The sequence below is a fragment of the Trichosurus vulpecula genome, chromosome 1 (genome assembly GCF_011100635.1).
Source record: "Trichosurus vulpecula isolate mTriVul1 chromosome 1, mTriVul1.pri, whole genome shotgun sequence".
Taxonomy (NCBI): Eukaryota; Metazoa; Chordata; class Mammalia; order Diprotodontia; family Phalangeridae; genus Trichosurus; species Trichosurus vulpecula.
In genome coordinates, this window is record NC_050573.1 from 343,882,855 (window position 1) to 343,897,479 (window position 14,625).

General features: G+C 37.4%; 1 protein-coding gene across 1 annotated transcript in view; it reads left to right on the forward strand.

The window, feature by feature from the left end:
* The window catches only part of LOC118833838 (death associated protein), a 71,520-nt gene that overhangs the window by 12,050 nt on the left and 44,845 nt on the right, over positions 1-14,625 (forward strand). Inside the window, exon 2 of the mRNA XM_036741250.1 lies at positions 2,334-2,430. Coding sequence (XP_036597145.1) covers positions 2,334-2,430 — 97 coding nt within the window. The remainder of the gene's footprint in view (positions 1-2,333; positions 2,431-14,625) is intronic.

A 14,625-nucleotide genomic window follows, 5' to 3' on the forward strand; every position in this document is an offset into this window, starting at 1 on the left:
ATCAACAAGCTTAATGTGAAGCGTTAATGTTAATCGTTTGTAAACTTAGTTCATTGAGCTAGTAATGCTGGATGGCTTTGGTGGGCCTCTCCAAACAAACAGTAGTTTGGAGTTGTACAGTGAGAGATGAAGAAGGTTCTTTTTCACTTTAGATGACTTTACTAGTCAGCAGAGTTTAAACATTTTTACCCTTCTGTATGGGGGTTTGTAGCTAGCCATTGCATACTTGGAAACTCTTAATGTAAAGGGTTATAAGGGTTATATATATAAACAACAAATATGTGTTGTTATTAGATTTCAGATTCCATTTTATAATGGGAAAATCATGTATTTCAAAGAGAAATTGTTCAATGAAATATGTCTCTACAGTTTTACCTATTGCCCAAATCTTTACAGCCATATCCACAAACATTTATTAAATGCATGGTACATGTAAGGCATCATTAGATTGTGGGGCTGAAATAAATATGGCACAGACCTTACTTTCAAGGAGCTTACAACTGCTACCAAAATAGTCTTCCCAAAAGGACAGGAAATATGGAAGGTAACATTCTCACATGTGTGAAAGGTAATGTTCTCACACTGAAGCATGTGGAGTATTCTTTTAATATTGTAGAAAATTCCATTTCCTTACCAATGAAAATTACCCTTCACAGTCTGGCTGCAGCCTACCTTTCCAGTGTCATCTTACGCTTCTCCCTTTTGTGCATTCTTTTAAAGACAATATTCTCCATAACCTGTTTGTCAATCTTAACGTATTATATAAATGCTAGCTATATTATTTATCAAGGCCAGCTAGGTGGCACAGTGGATAGAGTGCTGGGCCTGGAGTCAGGAAGACTCATCTTCCTAAGTTCAAATCCAGCCTCAGACAATTACTAGCAGTGTGACCCTGGGCAAGTTATTTAACCTTGTTTGTCTCAGTTTCCTCATCTGTAAAGTGAACTGAAGAAGGAAATGGCAAACCACTCCAGTATCTTTGCTAAGAGAACCCCAAATGGGGTCTCGAAGAGTCGGACACAACTGAAATGACTGAATAACAACAACAAAAATTGTATTTGATTATCTGAAAACATTCAGCCCAGGTGCAGCCTCCTTCATGAAGCCTTCTCTGATCCCTCTAGTTGTACACTCTTCCTCCTCAAGTTATCTTTTTTTCTGTGTCCATATATATAGAAAGCCAAAAATCCTAGAGGGCATGGAATTCATATAGATACTTAATGTTTATTGACTTGAATAAAATTGAATTGTTGATACATTATGAAGCTTGCTGTATAATCAGTTAGGCAACATGTTCACACATGAAACAACCACCAACTTGGGGAGGGGGGGAGTGGAGAGAATAATAATATAGTTCAATATGAGCTAGGGACACCTCTAGGTAAAGTATCCCATAAAATCTCCTGAGGTAGGAGAGTTAAGACTCTTCTTACAGATGTTAATGGACAAGTTTTAGGGAAAGAACAACCATGTTAGATAATTATGTCATCCAGTCAATAAACATTTATTAAGTGCTTTTTACATTCCTGACATTTAAGCTCAGGGCATTCAAAGAAAGACAGTTCTTTCAAGACGCTCACATTCTAATGGGAGAGACAACTTGTAAATAACTTAGGTACATTTAAGATACATAAAAAATATATGGAAGAGTCTCAGAGGGAAAGGTACTATGAGAAATTAACATTTTATACATAGGTAATTAAGAGCCATAATAAGCCCTTGATTGTTTAAAGAGCATGATGATAGTAGTGAAATTCTTGCCTACAATAACTATGCTGTGTTCTCGCTGTTGCCAAATCCTGACTATCCAGTAAGCATATGGCACAGTATGAGAAATATTTAGGCAAGTCACAAATCCTCTCTGAGTTTCAGTTTCCTTATCCGTCAAATAGGGATATTAATTCTTTGTACATCATCTCATAGGGTTGTTGGGAGGAATGCAGTTTTAAAATGTAAAGCAGTATAGAAAAGTGAGCTGTGGGATACTGGAAGTACAAAATTGGAAAGAGTGATTACTTTGCCCGAGCTGTTTACAATATAGTTTCTGTTGATACTAAAAATGTTTGGTAAGAGAAGACCTTGGAAGAGAATCCAGGCGAATTAAAATGAAATGGATCAAAGTGGACTAAGTGAAGGAAAGAGTGATTTAATACACTACCATGTCCTGCTTCCTTCTAGCCTTCTGTAGTTAATGATTGTCACTTATTTAATCCATCTACATGTAGCCATTTGTCACTTGAAAGTTCACCAGGAAATTTTCTCTCATCCTGAGACATTCCTCAGTTTTATCCCTTTCCCATATTAATTAAGCTTTTTCTCTCTTTTTATTTAAGTAAAAGCTGGTGGAATGAGAATTGTGCAGAAACACCCTCATAGTGGAGATGCCAAAGAAGAGAAAGATAAGGATGATCAAGAATGGGAAAGTACCAGGTGAGAATCTTTATGAATAGTAAGCATTTCATGGATAGCTTCTATCTGGTTAAATATTAATACCTGCTGTCTTTCTTAACCCCAACACCATAGATAACACTGGCTATTTATGTAGAGGAGGGACTTTATACAGTGTATTTTTTCTTTCCTAATCAGTCGTGTGAAATTTTTGTTCCCAGTAATTCAAAAGAGAAATAGCATATATTCTCAATTATTCTTATAGATATCAATTTTCTTTTCACCCAACTTAGTCTCCAGCCCTTCCATTTCACCAAGTCTTGCTCATCTTACCTTTTTGAGAGCTATCACTCACAGTTTTAATCTCCAGAATACTTGAGTCAGAGAAGAAAAGGTTAAAATCAGGGGCTTCAAGAAATACGATAGCTCCTAAGTGATTCTAGCGGCTATGAAAACTGTCATTGCTAGCAACTCATATGTATTACCCAGTTTACTTATTTTTTACAGAAAGCACAATTGAAAGAGAAAGAACTTAGGAGTTGCCTATTAAATTTGGAAGCATGACAGGGTTGCATATTTTTCTTAGTTTTAAACTGTGAGATCATTAAGGTGAAAGTATCGTAAAGTTGTCTTGTTTTGTAGGAAAACATCTATTTCATGAGAGTACTGTAGCAGATATCAGGTTTCACAAAATTGTGCTTCAGAACATGAAGCCAATGTCCACTCCGCTAAAATTTTCCTTAATGAGATAAACTCCAACCAGAATTGGAAACATGGAGTCTTCATAAAGACTCTTCTGTGATTAGTTACATTAAAATATTTTGCCAGCAAAAGATCTTGGAATGTTACTAGACCAACTGCATTTTGGTGTCATTTTAAGTAGAATAAGTTACATGTGCCTTTTTTTTTTTAGTCTAATAGAGTTTGTGGGGACTGAAAGATGATAATTTATTGGCACACTTAAAAAAAAGAAAGAAAGCAGCAACCCACTTACTTTCTTCCTATTGATTTTTATGAGAAATGCAAGATTTATGTAAGGTGAACAATTTAAATAAATAATACAGTGGATGAAAGATTGCTAGGGGAGAATGGAATACCCCAGCTCTGTAGATTTTAGCATCTTTATCATCTTGGAGATTTGGTCTCTCCAGAATGAAGTGCCATGGAGCTAATAACGAGATTAGATTGTTTTTGTCCCTTGCAGCCAGGTCTTTATCTTTTATAACAACATCTATCTACTGGGTTGAGTCAGGCCTTTATTTCATGTATCTGTTATCTCATCAGTGTACTACTCATACTAGCAATTCAGATCACAGACCATCCATGTCCTCCTTTGTCTTTGCCTTCACTTAAATCCTTCACGGAAAGGTGCACCCAGTGTTCTGGGAGTCTTTCTGGATCTCTTAACGATATGAGGAGAATCAGGCTGTCCAGGAACCCATTATCAGGGCCTTACCCTGATTAAAACCAGCAGCATGTAGATAGCAGGCTTACACAATATAGGATCTTAAAGTGTAGAATAAGATGCCAGGACAAGTGGCATTGGGGAACAGGGGGATGAATCACTCAACTACTTTTATCTTTTGTTTTGGCCCAGATTTAGTGTTGGGATAACCTAAAAGCCATCCCCATGTCCCATTCCCTTTTTTCTTCTCTTATTGATTCCACCAGGCATTGTACTGATTCATCATTCCATTTTTTCGTGCTTCTCAAAGTCTCAAATCCCACTTACCTCGTTCTAACCTTTTGAATTTTTAGCAGAAGGCCTTCCGTCTTCGAAGATAAAAGCCATCTATAGTGACCTCACTCATTGACCCTTATTCTGTATCACAGATATTTCTGAAATCTTTACTCATTCTTTCCTTCTAGTTAAATCTTCAAACCTATTCCCACCTGTTTTCTCTAGAACTTTACTCCTATCATACCCTAGTTTGGTTTTTTTTTTTTTAAATCATCTTTAATCTCTCTATATCCTTTGGCTCTTTCTCTACAAATAAAGTAACTTACAAAAACCTTTAACCTTGCTACCCTAAGCCACCATCTAATTTCATTTCTTCCTTTTATTGCTAACTTTCACCTCACCAAAAGCTGTCTTCACTCTCTCTTCCTCACCATTGACTCAGGCATTAATGACCTGTTCTTTTTAATTCTGCCACACAGACCACTGTATCTGTTTTCTCCCCCAAGATCTCCAGTTATCGAAATTCCAAGTCTACTTCTATATGAGTTTATAAAATTTTTATAAATCATTCTTTGTCTTGTTTCTTCTTGTCCTCCTTGTAGCATTCAATCTCGTTGATCTTACTAAGTAGAATGGTGATGATTCCTTTGTCATGGACTCACTGGACAGAGTGGTGAAGCCTGTGGACCTGTTCTTAGAAGAATGTTTTTAAGTGCAAAGGATTACAAAGGAAATTAATTGTATTCAAATTTTATTATTATTTAGTTGTTTTCAGTCATGTCATTTCATGACCCCATTTGGGGTTGTCTTAGCAAAGATATGGAGTGGTTTGCCACTTTCTTCTCCAGTTTATTTTATAGAGGAGGAAACTGAGGCAAACAGGGTTAAGTGACTTACCTAGGGTCACACAGCTAGTAAGTGTCTGAGGCTGGATTTGAACTCATGAACATAAGCCTTCATGATTCCAAGCCCAGTACTGTATCCACTTCACTACCTAGTTGCTGAGGTTATATTGAAATACAATTATCATTTTTTTTTTAAGAAAACAATTTCATGAATCCCAAGGTTAAGAAACCTCTAAACAAAATAAATTATTTTAAACTTACATTCAAAGAATACTTTCCCTCCCCGTAAATAATGTCTTCTCAGAAAGGCATGAAGCAATCCTTCCTCTCCAACACCATAATTTGGATGGCTTTTGGTTTTCTTAGTGGTAGTACATCATGGTGCTGGATTTAAATAACAGAGCTGGATTTAAATGCCAGTCCTGAAAGTCCAATATTCTTTCAACTGCAGAGGGGCTTTAAATGTTAATTTGGATTACAAAATTTAGATCTGTATTCTACAGCTCCACAGACTATACTTGTAGTGTTTAGGCCCTGCCTGTACCGCTATCCCTCTGCTAGTCCCAGCGGCCTTGCCTGTAATTCCACTGCAGAGTGGGGAGGGGCAGTGCCTTACCAACCAGTAACCAAGAAGGAGTAATGCCTTGAGGGTGAGCCTTTTAGGCTGACTCAGCGAGACTTAGTAAGGCAGTTATTAGCTGTGCTATTTGCCTTTGTTCCAGGGACTCCACCTAAACCCTGAGAAATTATCCACTCTGCTTGTCTGAGCTCTCCTGACTTCAGAAAGGGTGACAAATATCCACCCCTGCCCAGTTTTTTCCAAGGGAAAAGGAACCATAAAATGACTATAATTAAAAAGAAGGCAAACAGTTAATGAATTTTAGTAATAGGAATGTGAGAAATCTCAAGGTATTAGTGGGTTATTTGGACCAACCAACCTTTCACCCTAAAGTCATCCTTCTTCTTCCCTGCTGGTCAGTAACATTTGGCATACATTTCAGAGATATTTGTGAAGTGGACATAACAAATGGTGATAAGAAAATACCTTTTTCCTATCACGTGTTAGAGACATCTCAAAAATCATATGGTCTTTGGTTAAAAAAAAATAGGACTCTGCACTACTTCTTCCCTGACTTCAGTCAAGAGGAGAGTATTAAGTTTGCATCTGAAAGTGCTATGAAAATGTAGGAATCTACTGCCTTAAACATCGATGGTGCCATTTTTTGCATGTATGTTTTTCATTCTTTAAACTCAGAAAGCCACACAGAAGTCATCCTCATGAAAATACAGAGCAATTCTTTTTGCATGTCTTTGTAGGTTTGTTTGTTTGGGTTTTTTTTTCTTTAAAAAAATCAAAACAAGTGTCTGTAGTTGCGGTTGTGATTGGCAATTGCAACCATTTACAGCTGCCCGGTAGTGCAGCGCACTTATGAAGATGAACAGCTTTAATTACCACTGGGATTTTGAATTCTAGAAAGTAGAATCAATCATTTTCAAAACCTTTTGTTATCAGAGAAACTGTGTCATGGGTGGGCTTTCTGTTTAAATTTTATTTTAAAAACTACTTAAATTAAGGGCACACAATCCTAGGATTCATATGATGCAAAGTTGACTGATGTTTGCAGTTAAAAGTTTAAAGGCACCATCAACATCTGACTTTTTTTCTCATAGCACGGTAAAGCGTTGCTAGACTTTTAACTCGGCAGTAGCGGCAGTGTGTTCTATTATTGGATACGCTTCATGGTAATATGAACTAGAAGCCTGAAAAACTGAAGCGACATTTAGATGAAAGTTGGTGCATAAACAGTGATTTTAGCAGTGCTCTTGGTTACAGTTTATTCTGAAAACAAAACAAAATAAAACCAAATACTAGTTTTAACACAACTATGACAGTAAGTACTGACAAATCAGCTTGGTCTTCTTAGCCTGTATGCCCAGAAATTTCACCTTGAAGATGTAGACTGTGTCATCCATTTCATTAAACTGTGGTGTGGAGCAGTCTTGGTTACAGTCATCATCCTGTCTACCAAGGAACATGTTTATAGGTACTGAATCAGGAGCCATTAGCCTTTTTAAAAATACTTTATTTTTTCCAATTATATGTAAAGACAATTTTTAGACATTCATTTTTTATAAAATTTTGAGTTCCAAATTTTCTCCCTCCATTTCTATCCTCCCCACTCCCTAAGATGGGTAAGTAGCTTTATATAGGTTATACATGTGCAGTGATGTGCCATTAGTCTTTTAAAATGGATGTACCCTTTGCATTTGGTAGCATGGAGATGAGCTGTTAATTCCCCAGGAATTTTTCCTGCTGGTGTTCAGGAGAAAGTAGTGGTGTCAGCTTGCCCACATGCAGAAGCTGCCGAGCTTGGAGACCCCTGCACTAGGTGATTCTTTGGCAGATGTGCTCTGGTCTGAATTTAGATGCTGAATGAACTTTAGAGAGCTTCCTTCTAGTGCTTCAGTTTCCTCCCTTTGTAAAGGAGCATAATTCTTGCCATGTGCTTACCTTCAGGAAAATACTATATGTATTCATTCAGCAAGCATTTATTAGGCATCTGCTCTGTACCAGGCACAGAAAGATAAAAATGAACATCCTTCCCCTCAAGAACTTTATATTCTATTGGCAAAGACTACCTGTAACTATGAAAGAATATACAAAATAAGTACAAGGTAATTGAGGGGATGAGTAAGAGGGACTGCAGGAATCAGTCGAGGCATGTTTTAGAATGTAATGTTGGAGCTGAGCTTTAAAGGAAATGAGGGATTCCAGGCAGCAGAGGTGAGAAGGAAGTAGATTCTAGGAATGGGGGACTGTCTATGAGAAGGCATCAGGGTGGATCTCTGTGTGAGAAACGACAGCCAGAAGGCCAATTTGGCTGTACTCTAGAGTATAAAAAGGGGATTCATGAACAATAAAGCTCAAAAGGCAGGTGTGATCAAAGAAGCTCCTGGACATAAAATCATAAAACCCAAGTTCATATCCTGTCTTGGCCATGACGGAAGTATGTATTGACACATGGAACTGAACTCCGTGTCCATCTGTGGTCTGACCAGAGCAGAGTGCGGCCATACTATGAACTCTCTACTTTGTACACAGTTTCTCTTAATGCAGCATGTGATTTTGTTGCCTTGCTTGGCAGCCACATCACAGTGTTGGCTCATATTAAGTTTGTGTTCCGCTCTACATTTTTTTTTTGGAGGGGGAAGGCAGAGCAATTGGGGTTAAGTGACTTGTCCAAGGTCACACAGCTAGTACATGTGTCAAGTGTCTGAGGCCAGATTTGAACTCATATCCTGACTCCAGGGACGGTGCTCTACTCACTGCGCCACCTAGATGCCCCCTACATCTTTTTCAGATGAACTGTTCTCTAGTTATGCCTTGATTTGTGAAGTTGATTTTTTTTTAAACTCAGGGATTTGAAATTTAATAAGGATAAATATAATCTTACTAGATTTGGGCCAATGTTTTAGTCTGCTAAAATGTTTTCTAATTTTGACTGCTGTCCAGCATGTTAGCTAATGTGCTGTGTACAAAATTGACAAGCACGCTACCCATGTCTTTATCTAAGTCATGGATAAAAATGCCAAACAGCAGATATCTCTTGGGCATCCCTAAAGAATCCTTCTAAGTTGATATTGCATCTAGACAGCTGTGTGGTTATGAGTAGAGTATTGGACTTGGGAGTCAGAAAGACCTGAGTTCAAATCCTGCTGCAGACACTTACTAGGTATGTGACCCTGGGCACATCTTTCATCCTCAGTTGCCTTATCTGTAAAATGAGGACAATAAAAGCAGCTATTTCACAGGATTGTGGTGAGGCTCAAATAAGATAAAAGCGTTAAGCTGTTGGCAATCTTAAACACACTATATAAATGCTACCAGCTATTATTGACGTTGAATCATCAGTGATTCTTTGGATCTGGTGATTTAACCATTTCCTAACCTATCCAATTGTGCTATCACATAATAATAACTTAGCTTGTATAAGGTTTGCAAATACTTCCACACTTCCACACATTCCATCTAGAATAGCAGCATAAAAAAATTTTGTGCAATACTTTGTTAAAATGTAGATAAACTGCCCTGATCTATTAATCTGCCATTTTTGTTTTGTTTTGTAAGGAGCTTCTGGCGTAGAAACTTCTAACAATGCTGATTGTTAATTCATCTGTAATTTTTATTCTTAAAAAGTTGTCTGTACACACTGAGAAACTAAGTGACTCGTCTATGGTCACACAATAGCACACTGGAGGCAAGACTTAAAGCCGGGTCATCTTGACTCCCAGGTGAGGCGGCTGACTGGCACAGTGCTTAGAGTGCTGTGTGTGGAGTGAGGAAAACCTGCGTTCAGAGTTGACCGCAGACACTTAGTAGCTGTGTGATCCTGGGCAAGTCATTTAACTTCTGTTTGCCTCATTTTCTTCATCTGTAAAATATGCCGGAGAAGGATAGTTTTGCCCAAAAAAACCCACAAGGGGTCATAAAGAGTTGGACATAATTAAAATAACTGAACAACAATGGTAATAATAATGTCACCTGCCTCAAAGGGTGGTTGTGAGGATCAGATGAGACAATTGTAAAGCACTCAGCATGGTGCCTGGCATATAGTAGGCACTACATAAATGCTTATTCTTTCTCTCCTTTCCCATGCTGCACTTTTACTTTCATCCTCTGTTAACGGCTTCTTCTTCCCATCTTCTAGATTGTCTTTTAAAAATCTTAGATGGAAAAAAAAAGGAAATTAAAATCTAAGTTAATTGTTGAGTGCCTTGCACATGAACACTAGCCTGTTTAGACGACTGTACCTTTTCCTTCTCATAGATCACAGACCTGGAGATCTCAGAGGTCACCTAGTCTAATTCCTGTCTTCTTGACTTGGCCAGGGTCACACAGTTAATAAAATGAGATTTGAACCCAGATCTTCTGACTCCAGAGGAAATTGCCTTTCACTGTACCATGTTGCCTCATGCAGGTTACCTGTAGTCTATATAATTACAGATTTGTGAAATATGTCATTTAATAGTGTTTGTTTTCTTGTACAAAACTGTGATGTCTCCGTCTAGAAAACTATTCTCCATTTTCATGTCCATACTCAAGGAGAGTGTCAGTCCATTTGGTAAACATGCAAAGGACAACTCTGAAAATGGAATTGTCTCTTTAGAATTTCATTCCTGAGATTTGCATATTTCTACTTAACTGACTTCTGTAGAATTTTAGTCTGTGGAATCCTATATATTCTTTCCGTTCCACTTTGATGATGAGTATCATGTTATTCCAGGTTTTCTCCTTCTCTGTCACAAACTCTAAAATGCAGTGCACATTTCCCACAATTCTCATCATTTTCATACCAAAGATGTCACCATTTAAAATAATGTAAGTTGGAACTCTGTTTACATTGCTAAGAAAAAACTGATAGAATATAATTAATAACACAGTATGGTCACTTTAAGTAACATTTGGTGGTAAATGCAAACATTTATGTAGTGTTTCAGGATTTGCAAAGGGCTGTGAGATAGGATTCCTATTATCCCCATTTAACAGATGATGAAACTAAGGTAGAGGTGAAATGTCTGAGAACTTTCTGATTCTCTGGTCTTCAGTGTTTTCATTTGTAAATGAGGGTATTGGACTAAATCGCTAAGATACCCTTCCTGCTCAGAAATGTTACAGTTTACATAAAGAAAAGGAATTGAGGAGGCCAGCACAGATTCAAATATAATCAATCAGCTGGCCTGTAGCATTTGTTGAGGATAATGCATAGAAGAGCACTGTGGTAGATATTATTGAGAGGAAAGGGCGGGGCGGGAGGGGGACTAGGTTGGAGAGAAAAGAACAGAAAGAGGAAAACATACATTTGAAGGAAAAAAAGGATTAAACCTCTGCCTTCAGGAAGCTTATGATCCACTGAGATTTTGCAACATAAACATAAAAAATTGGCAACACTTTACTAGTCAGGGCTCAAATAACTACAAAGCATCAGAATATAAACAGTGCCATAGTAAGAATGTAAAAAGATTTAGATGGTCAGGTAAATACACACACACACACACACACACACACACACCCCTACACACATACACAATATACTCACATACACATATATACGTGTGTGTATATTCAGAGACGCATATCCATATATCTCAGGCTTCTAAATATAAAGTAACAGTCTATTTTTGGATTTCATATAACTGACTTCTCATCACTTTAAAAATGACTGTTATGGTAATTAAGGTGGGACTTTTTTTTACCATTTTCTCTTTTGGAATGCTGAGGTAATCAAGTACTTTTGATGAGTCATGCCTTTCAAATGTAATGACAAGCAAAGTGGACTTTTTGTTGTCTTTGTTTTGGAGTGCTTCTCAGCACTAAGGAATCTTTGAATGAATAGGGAGTCTTTGATGACCTGCTTATGTCAAGGGAAGGCCTAATTCTCAGGAGTTTGAGTCTCATGGTTGTGACGCCCTTTGACCCCGAGACTTGCATATAAGATCAGAGATTGGCTTTTTGCCTTTGGGAGCACACTCATTGAAAGAGTGTTGGTGACGAGACTCTGGGTAGCCGTTGAAGCAGCGCCCCCCCCCCCCCCCCCCGCCTTTGGAAAAGCCAGATGTTGGTGTTTCTCTGGTACCTGTGTATTGTGATTTGGTCTGTTTATATTGTCTCTGTAATTTCTGTCTGTATTTGCTCTGAAGTTCAGGGTGCTGGCTTTTTCCCCTGAACTAAGTGAATGACATTTGTATGTTGGATTAAAGTAAGGTTGTTAACCCCTTAATGTTGCTTTCCTTAGTAGAGCAGATCCTTCTGTGAGCTGGTTGTTGTTGGTTTTACACCCCCACAGCAGCTGCTAGCCAGATTGTTGAAACAAGGGTTTGCCATTGTGTGTGTGTGTGTTCTGGTTATTTATATTTCAGTCTCCATCAGTGCATACGAATCCCATGTTTCTCATTCACACAATAATATTCTGTTATGTTTGCATGCCATAGTTTTTGTTCTGTTTCGTTTGTTTAGTTATTTCCCTAATGAGTCACCACTTCTTTTCCAGCAACAGAAACATATATTGTAACTGGGTTACATAGTGCAATGCCTTGCCCTTAGAAAATTGGTGCTTGCTACAAAGTTTTGGATTGATGACCTATCAGTGCTTGCATTTGTTATTTTGTTCTCTGTGTATCCATGAGTATGTAAATATTTGTTTTAAAGCTTCTTATTTTTTGTATCTTAGGAATATCAATATTATAGTAAAACTGTGTGTCAGTTGGAAAATTTTTTGCCAAATTGATATAAGGTATAATATATACACTCTGACACCCTCAGCTTTCTTAGACAAAGTGGCAGCTATTTAACATTGATGTAAATTTGTATTGTAACTGTAGATTGTCCTGATTTCTATTGTCTCTGGAGAAAGACTTGAAATCTGGCAGGTAGTGAATCAAAGCATACCCACAGAGTGATAGAGCATATGGGCATCCATATGTCAAAAGTGCCTGGCTGGACTCTTTTAATTCAAGAGTGAGAAAGGAAGTGGTTAAAGCCCCTTGGCTTTCCAAGGATGTCTGTTACTGTTAGGTAATAGGCTTTGATACTGTATTTGTAGTACATCTGTTCTATGTTTCAAAACTGGTCGAGGAACCAGGTGTGATTTATTAGCTCCCGAGATTCTTCCTTCTCCCCCAAAATGGATTTTCACACTCTCATTCATAGGTAAAGCTCAGATGGTATAGAATGAAGAAAGAAAATAATGCTCTCAGGTTTTTTGTTTTGTTTATTGTTTTTTCCCTACAGAGACTGCCCAGAACATCTACATATATCAAGTTTTTGAGGACTGATGACTGTTTTTTTGGTGGTGTTATTTAAGGGAACCCACTAACTTCTGAAAATATTTTCTCATTTAGATAAAGCCACATATACTGAACTCAGATCAACAGATCATCCATTCAATAGTATACAACAGTGAAGTTTAATTGAAAAATATGTGACTAGAGAGAAATACCTGTTTATCCTTTATGTTTCCAGTATAATATATTGTGCCTAGATATTTAAAAAGTAATTTTATGTAAACACAAAAGGCAGAAAGAAAAGGTACATTAATTTAACACCACCTTTCCCCAAATCAGTTTCTGGTATCTTATAGTAGGTACTCCATAAATACTTTTTGATTGACCCATCTCTTGAGTAACAAATTTTTCCTTAGTAAATTGTTTTCCAGTTACTGAAAAAGTATGTAGGATTAGTGAGAGACTCAACAGAATCATAGAATATCAGAAATGCAGTGGAGCTTATTAACCATTGTAGCACCTGGGGGCACCCCCTAATTAATATGTGGGTCTCCCAGACAAATTTATCACAGGTTCAGGATGCTCAGTTCTGTGGCATAAATCTTCAAAACTAGAGGTCATGAATTTCTGCTAATCTGTTTACTTTTACTAATCTGCCAGAGAATATAATCCATTCAAAGCTAAGGTACTTTAATGAAATAACATGGCTTTAAAAAAGCTATAGTTAAAATTTCCTTCCTAAACCTAGGTGACACTTTTCCCCAAATACCCATGCTGTCTGAAGAAAGAGAAGATACGCAGATATAACACATGCAAGAACACACACAGGAATCTGTGTAGTTAGGATATGTAGGTAGAGGAAGATATCCCCAGCACATGAAGGTCACTTATGTCTTCAGATATCATTGAGTTTTGATCTTACTTGGCCTGCTCCCTAATTATCCTAAATAACATGCATTCTGTGTTAAGTGCACATAGCCTCAACCAAACATGTAGCTCATGTGTAGTCTTTGTAGGCTGTGAAGTGGTTGAGTTAATGGATACAACATGTCACTGCCTGCATGTATTTCTTGGTCTTACGGTCTCTGTCAGTTGCCAGTCCAAGGTTGTGTAGCTTCTTTCAGGTTTCAGAAAAGCTGGAGTCCTTTTGCTAACTTCTTAGTAACTAAAAGCAGTGTCTCTGTCACAAGCCTCATTCTGACTTAGGGTTAGAAATTCCTTTGTCCATCAAGCAGTGTATATTTCTAGCAATGCCTCATTCCTCTAATGATTTAGAAAATAGAACAGGATAGATACAATCTTGATAATTCCAGCATAGCCCACATACTCTTGGTTTCTCAGTGCTCTTTTGTGTACTATTGTGTACTATTTACATTTAGGTACTCTTAGAACTACAGTCAAATTTTATGTAAGTGTAATTTTTAGGAAATGGTAGCAATTTAAAAACACTTCAAAAATTGAACAGTGAAGAATTATGTTCCTCATTTAACATATAGCAGAACTGTACATAAACCTTTTTTCTGTTAAAAAAGAACTCTCCGTAAGGAACAAAGCTGGAAGTAAACCATTTAATAAACAGTTAATAAATACTCACAAAATCACAGAATGTTAGAATTAGAAAGACCTTAGCAATCAGACATCTAGTACAAACCTTTCATTTTACAGAGGAAGGAACTGAAGTCCAATGAAATGGCTTGACTAAATGCTTTACACTAATAACTCACCTCATTAAGTGGCAGGTAGAAGACTCTTATCAATGAACCTCAAATAAGTTCTATTTCTAAGGTCAACTCAGTCCCACTTCTTTCTTGTGTCTTTTAACTGCTTCCTTTTTGTCTTTGTATTCTGAGTGCCTAACTTGGTGCTTGGCAGGTAGTAGTCATTTATTGAGACAAGTACCTGGAGGACAAGGTGTTTTACTTCTACTGT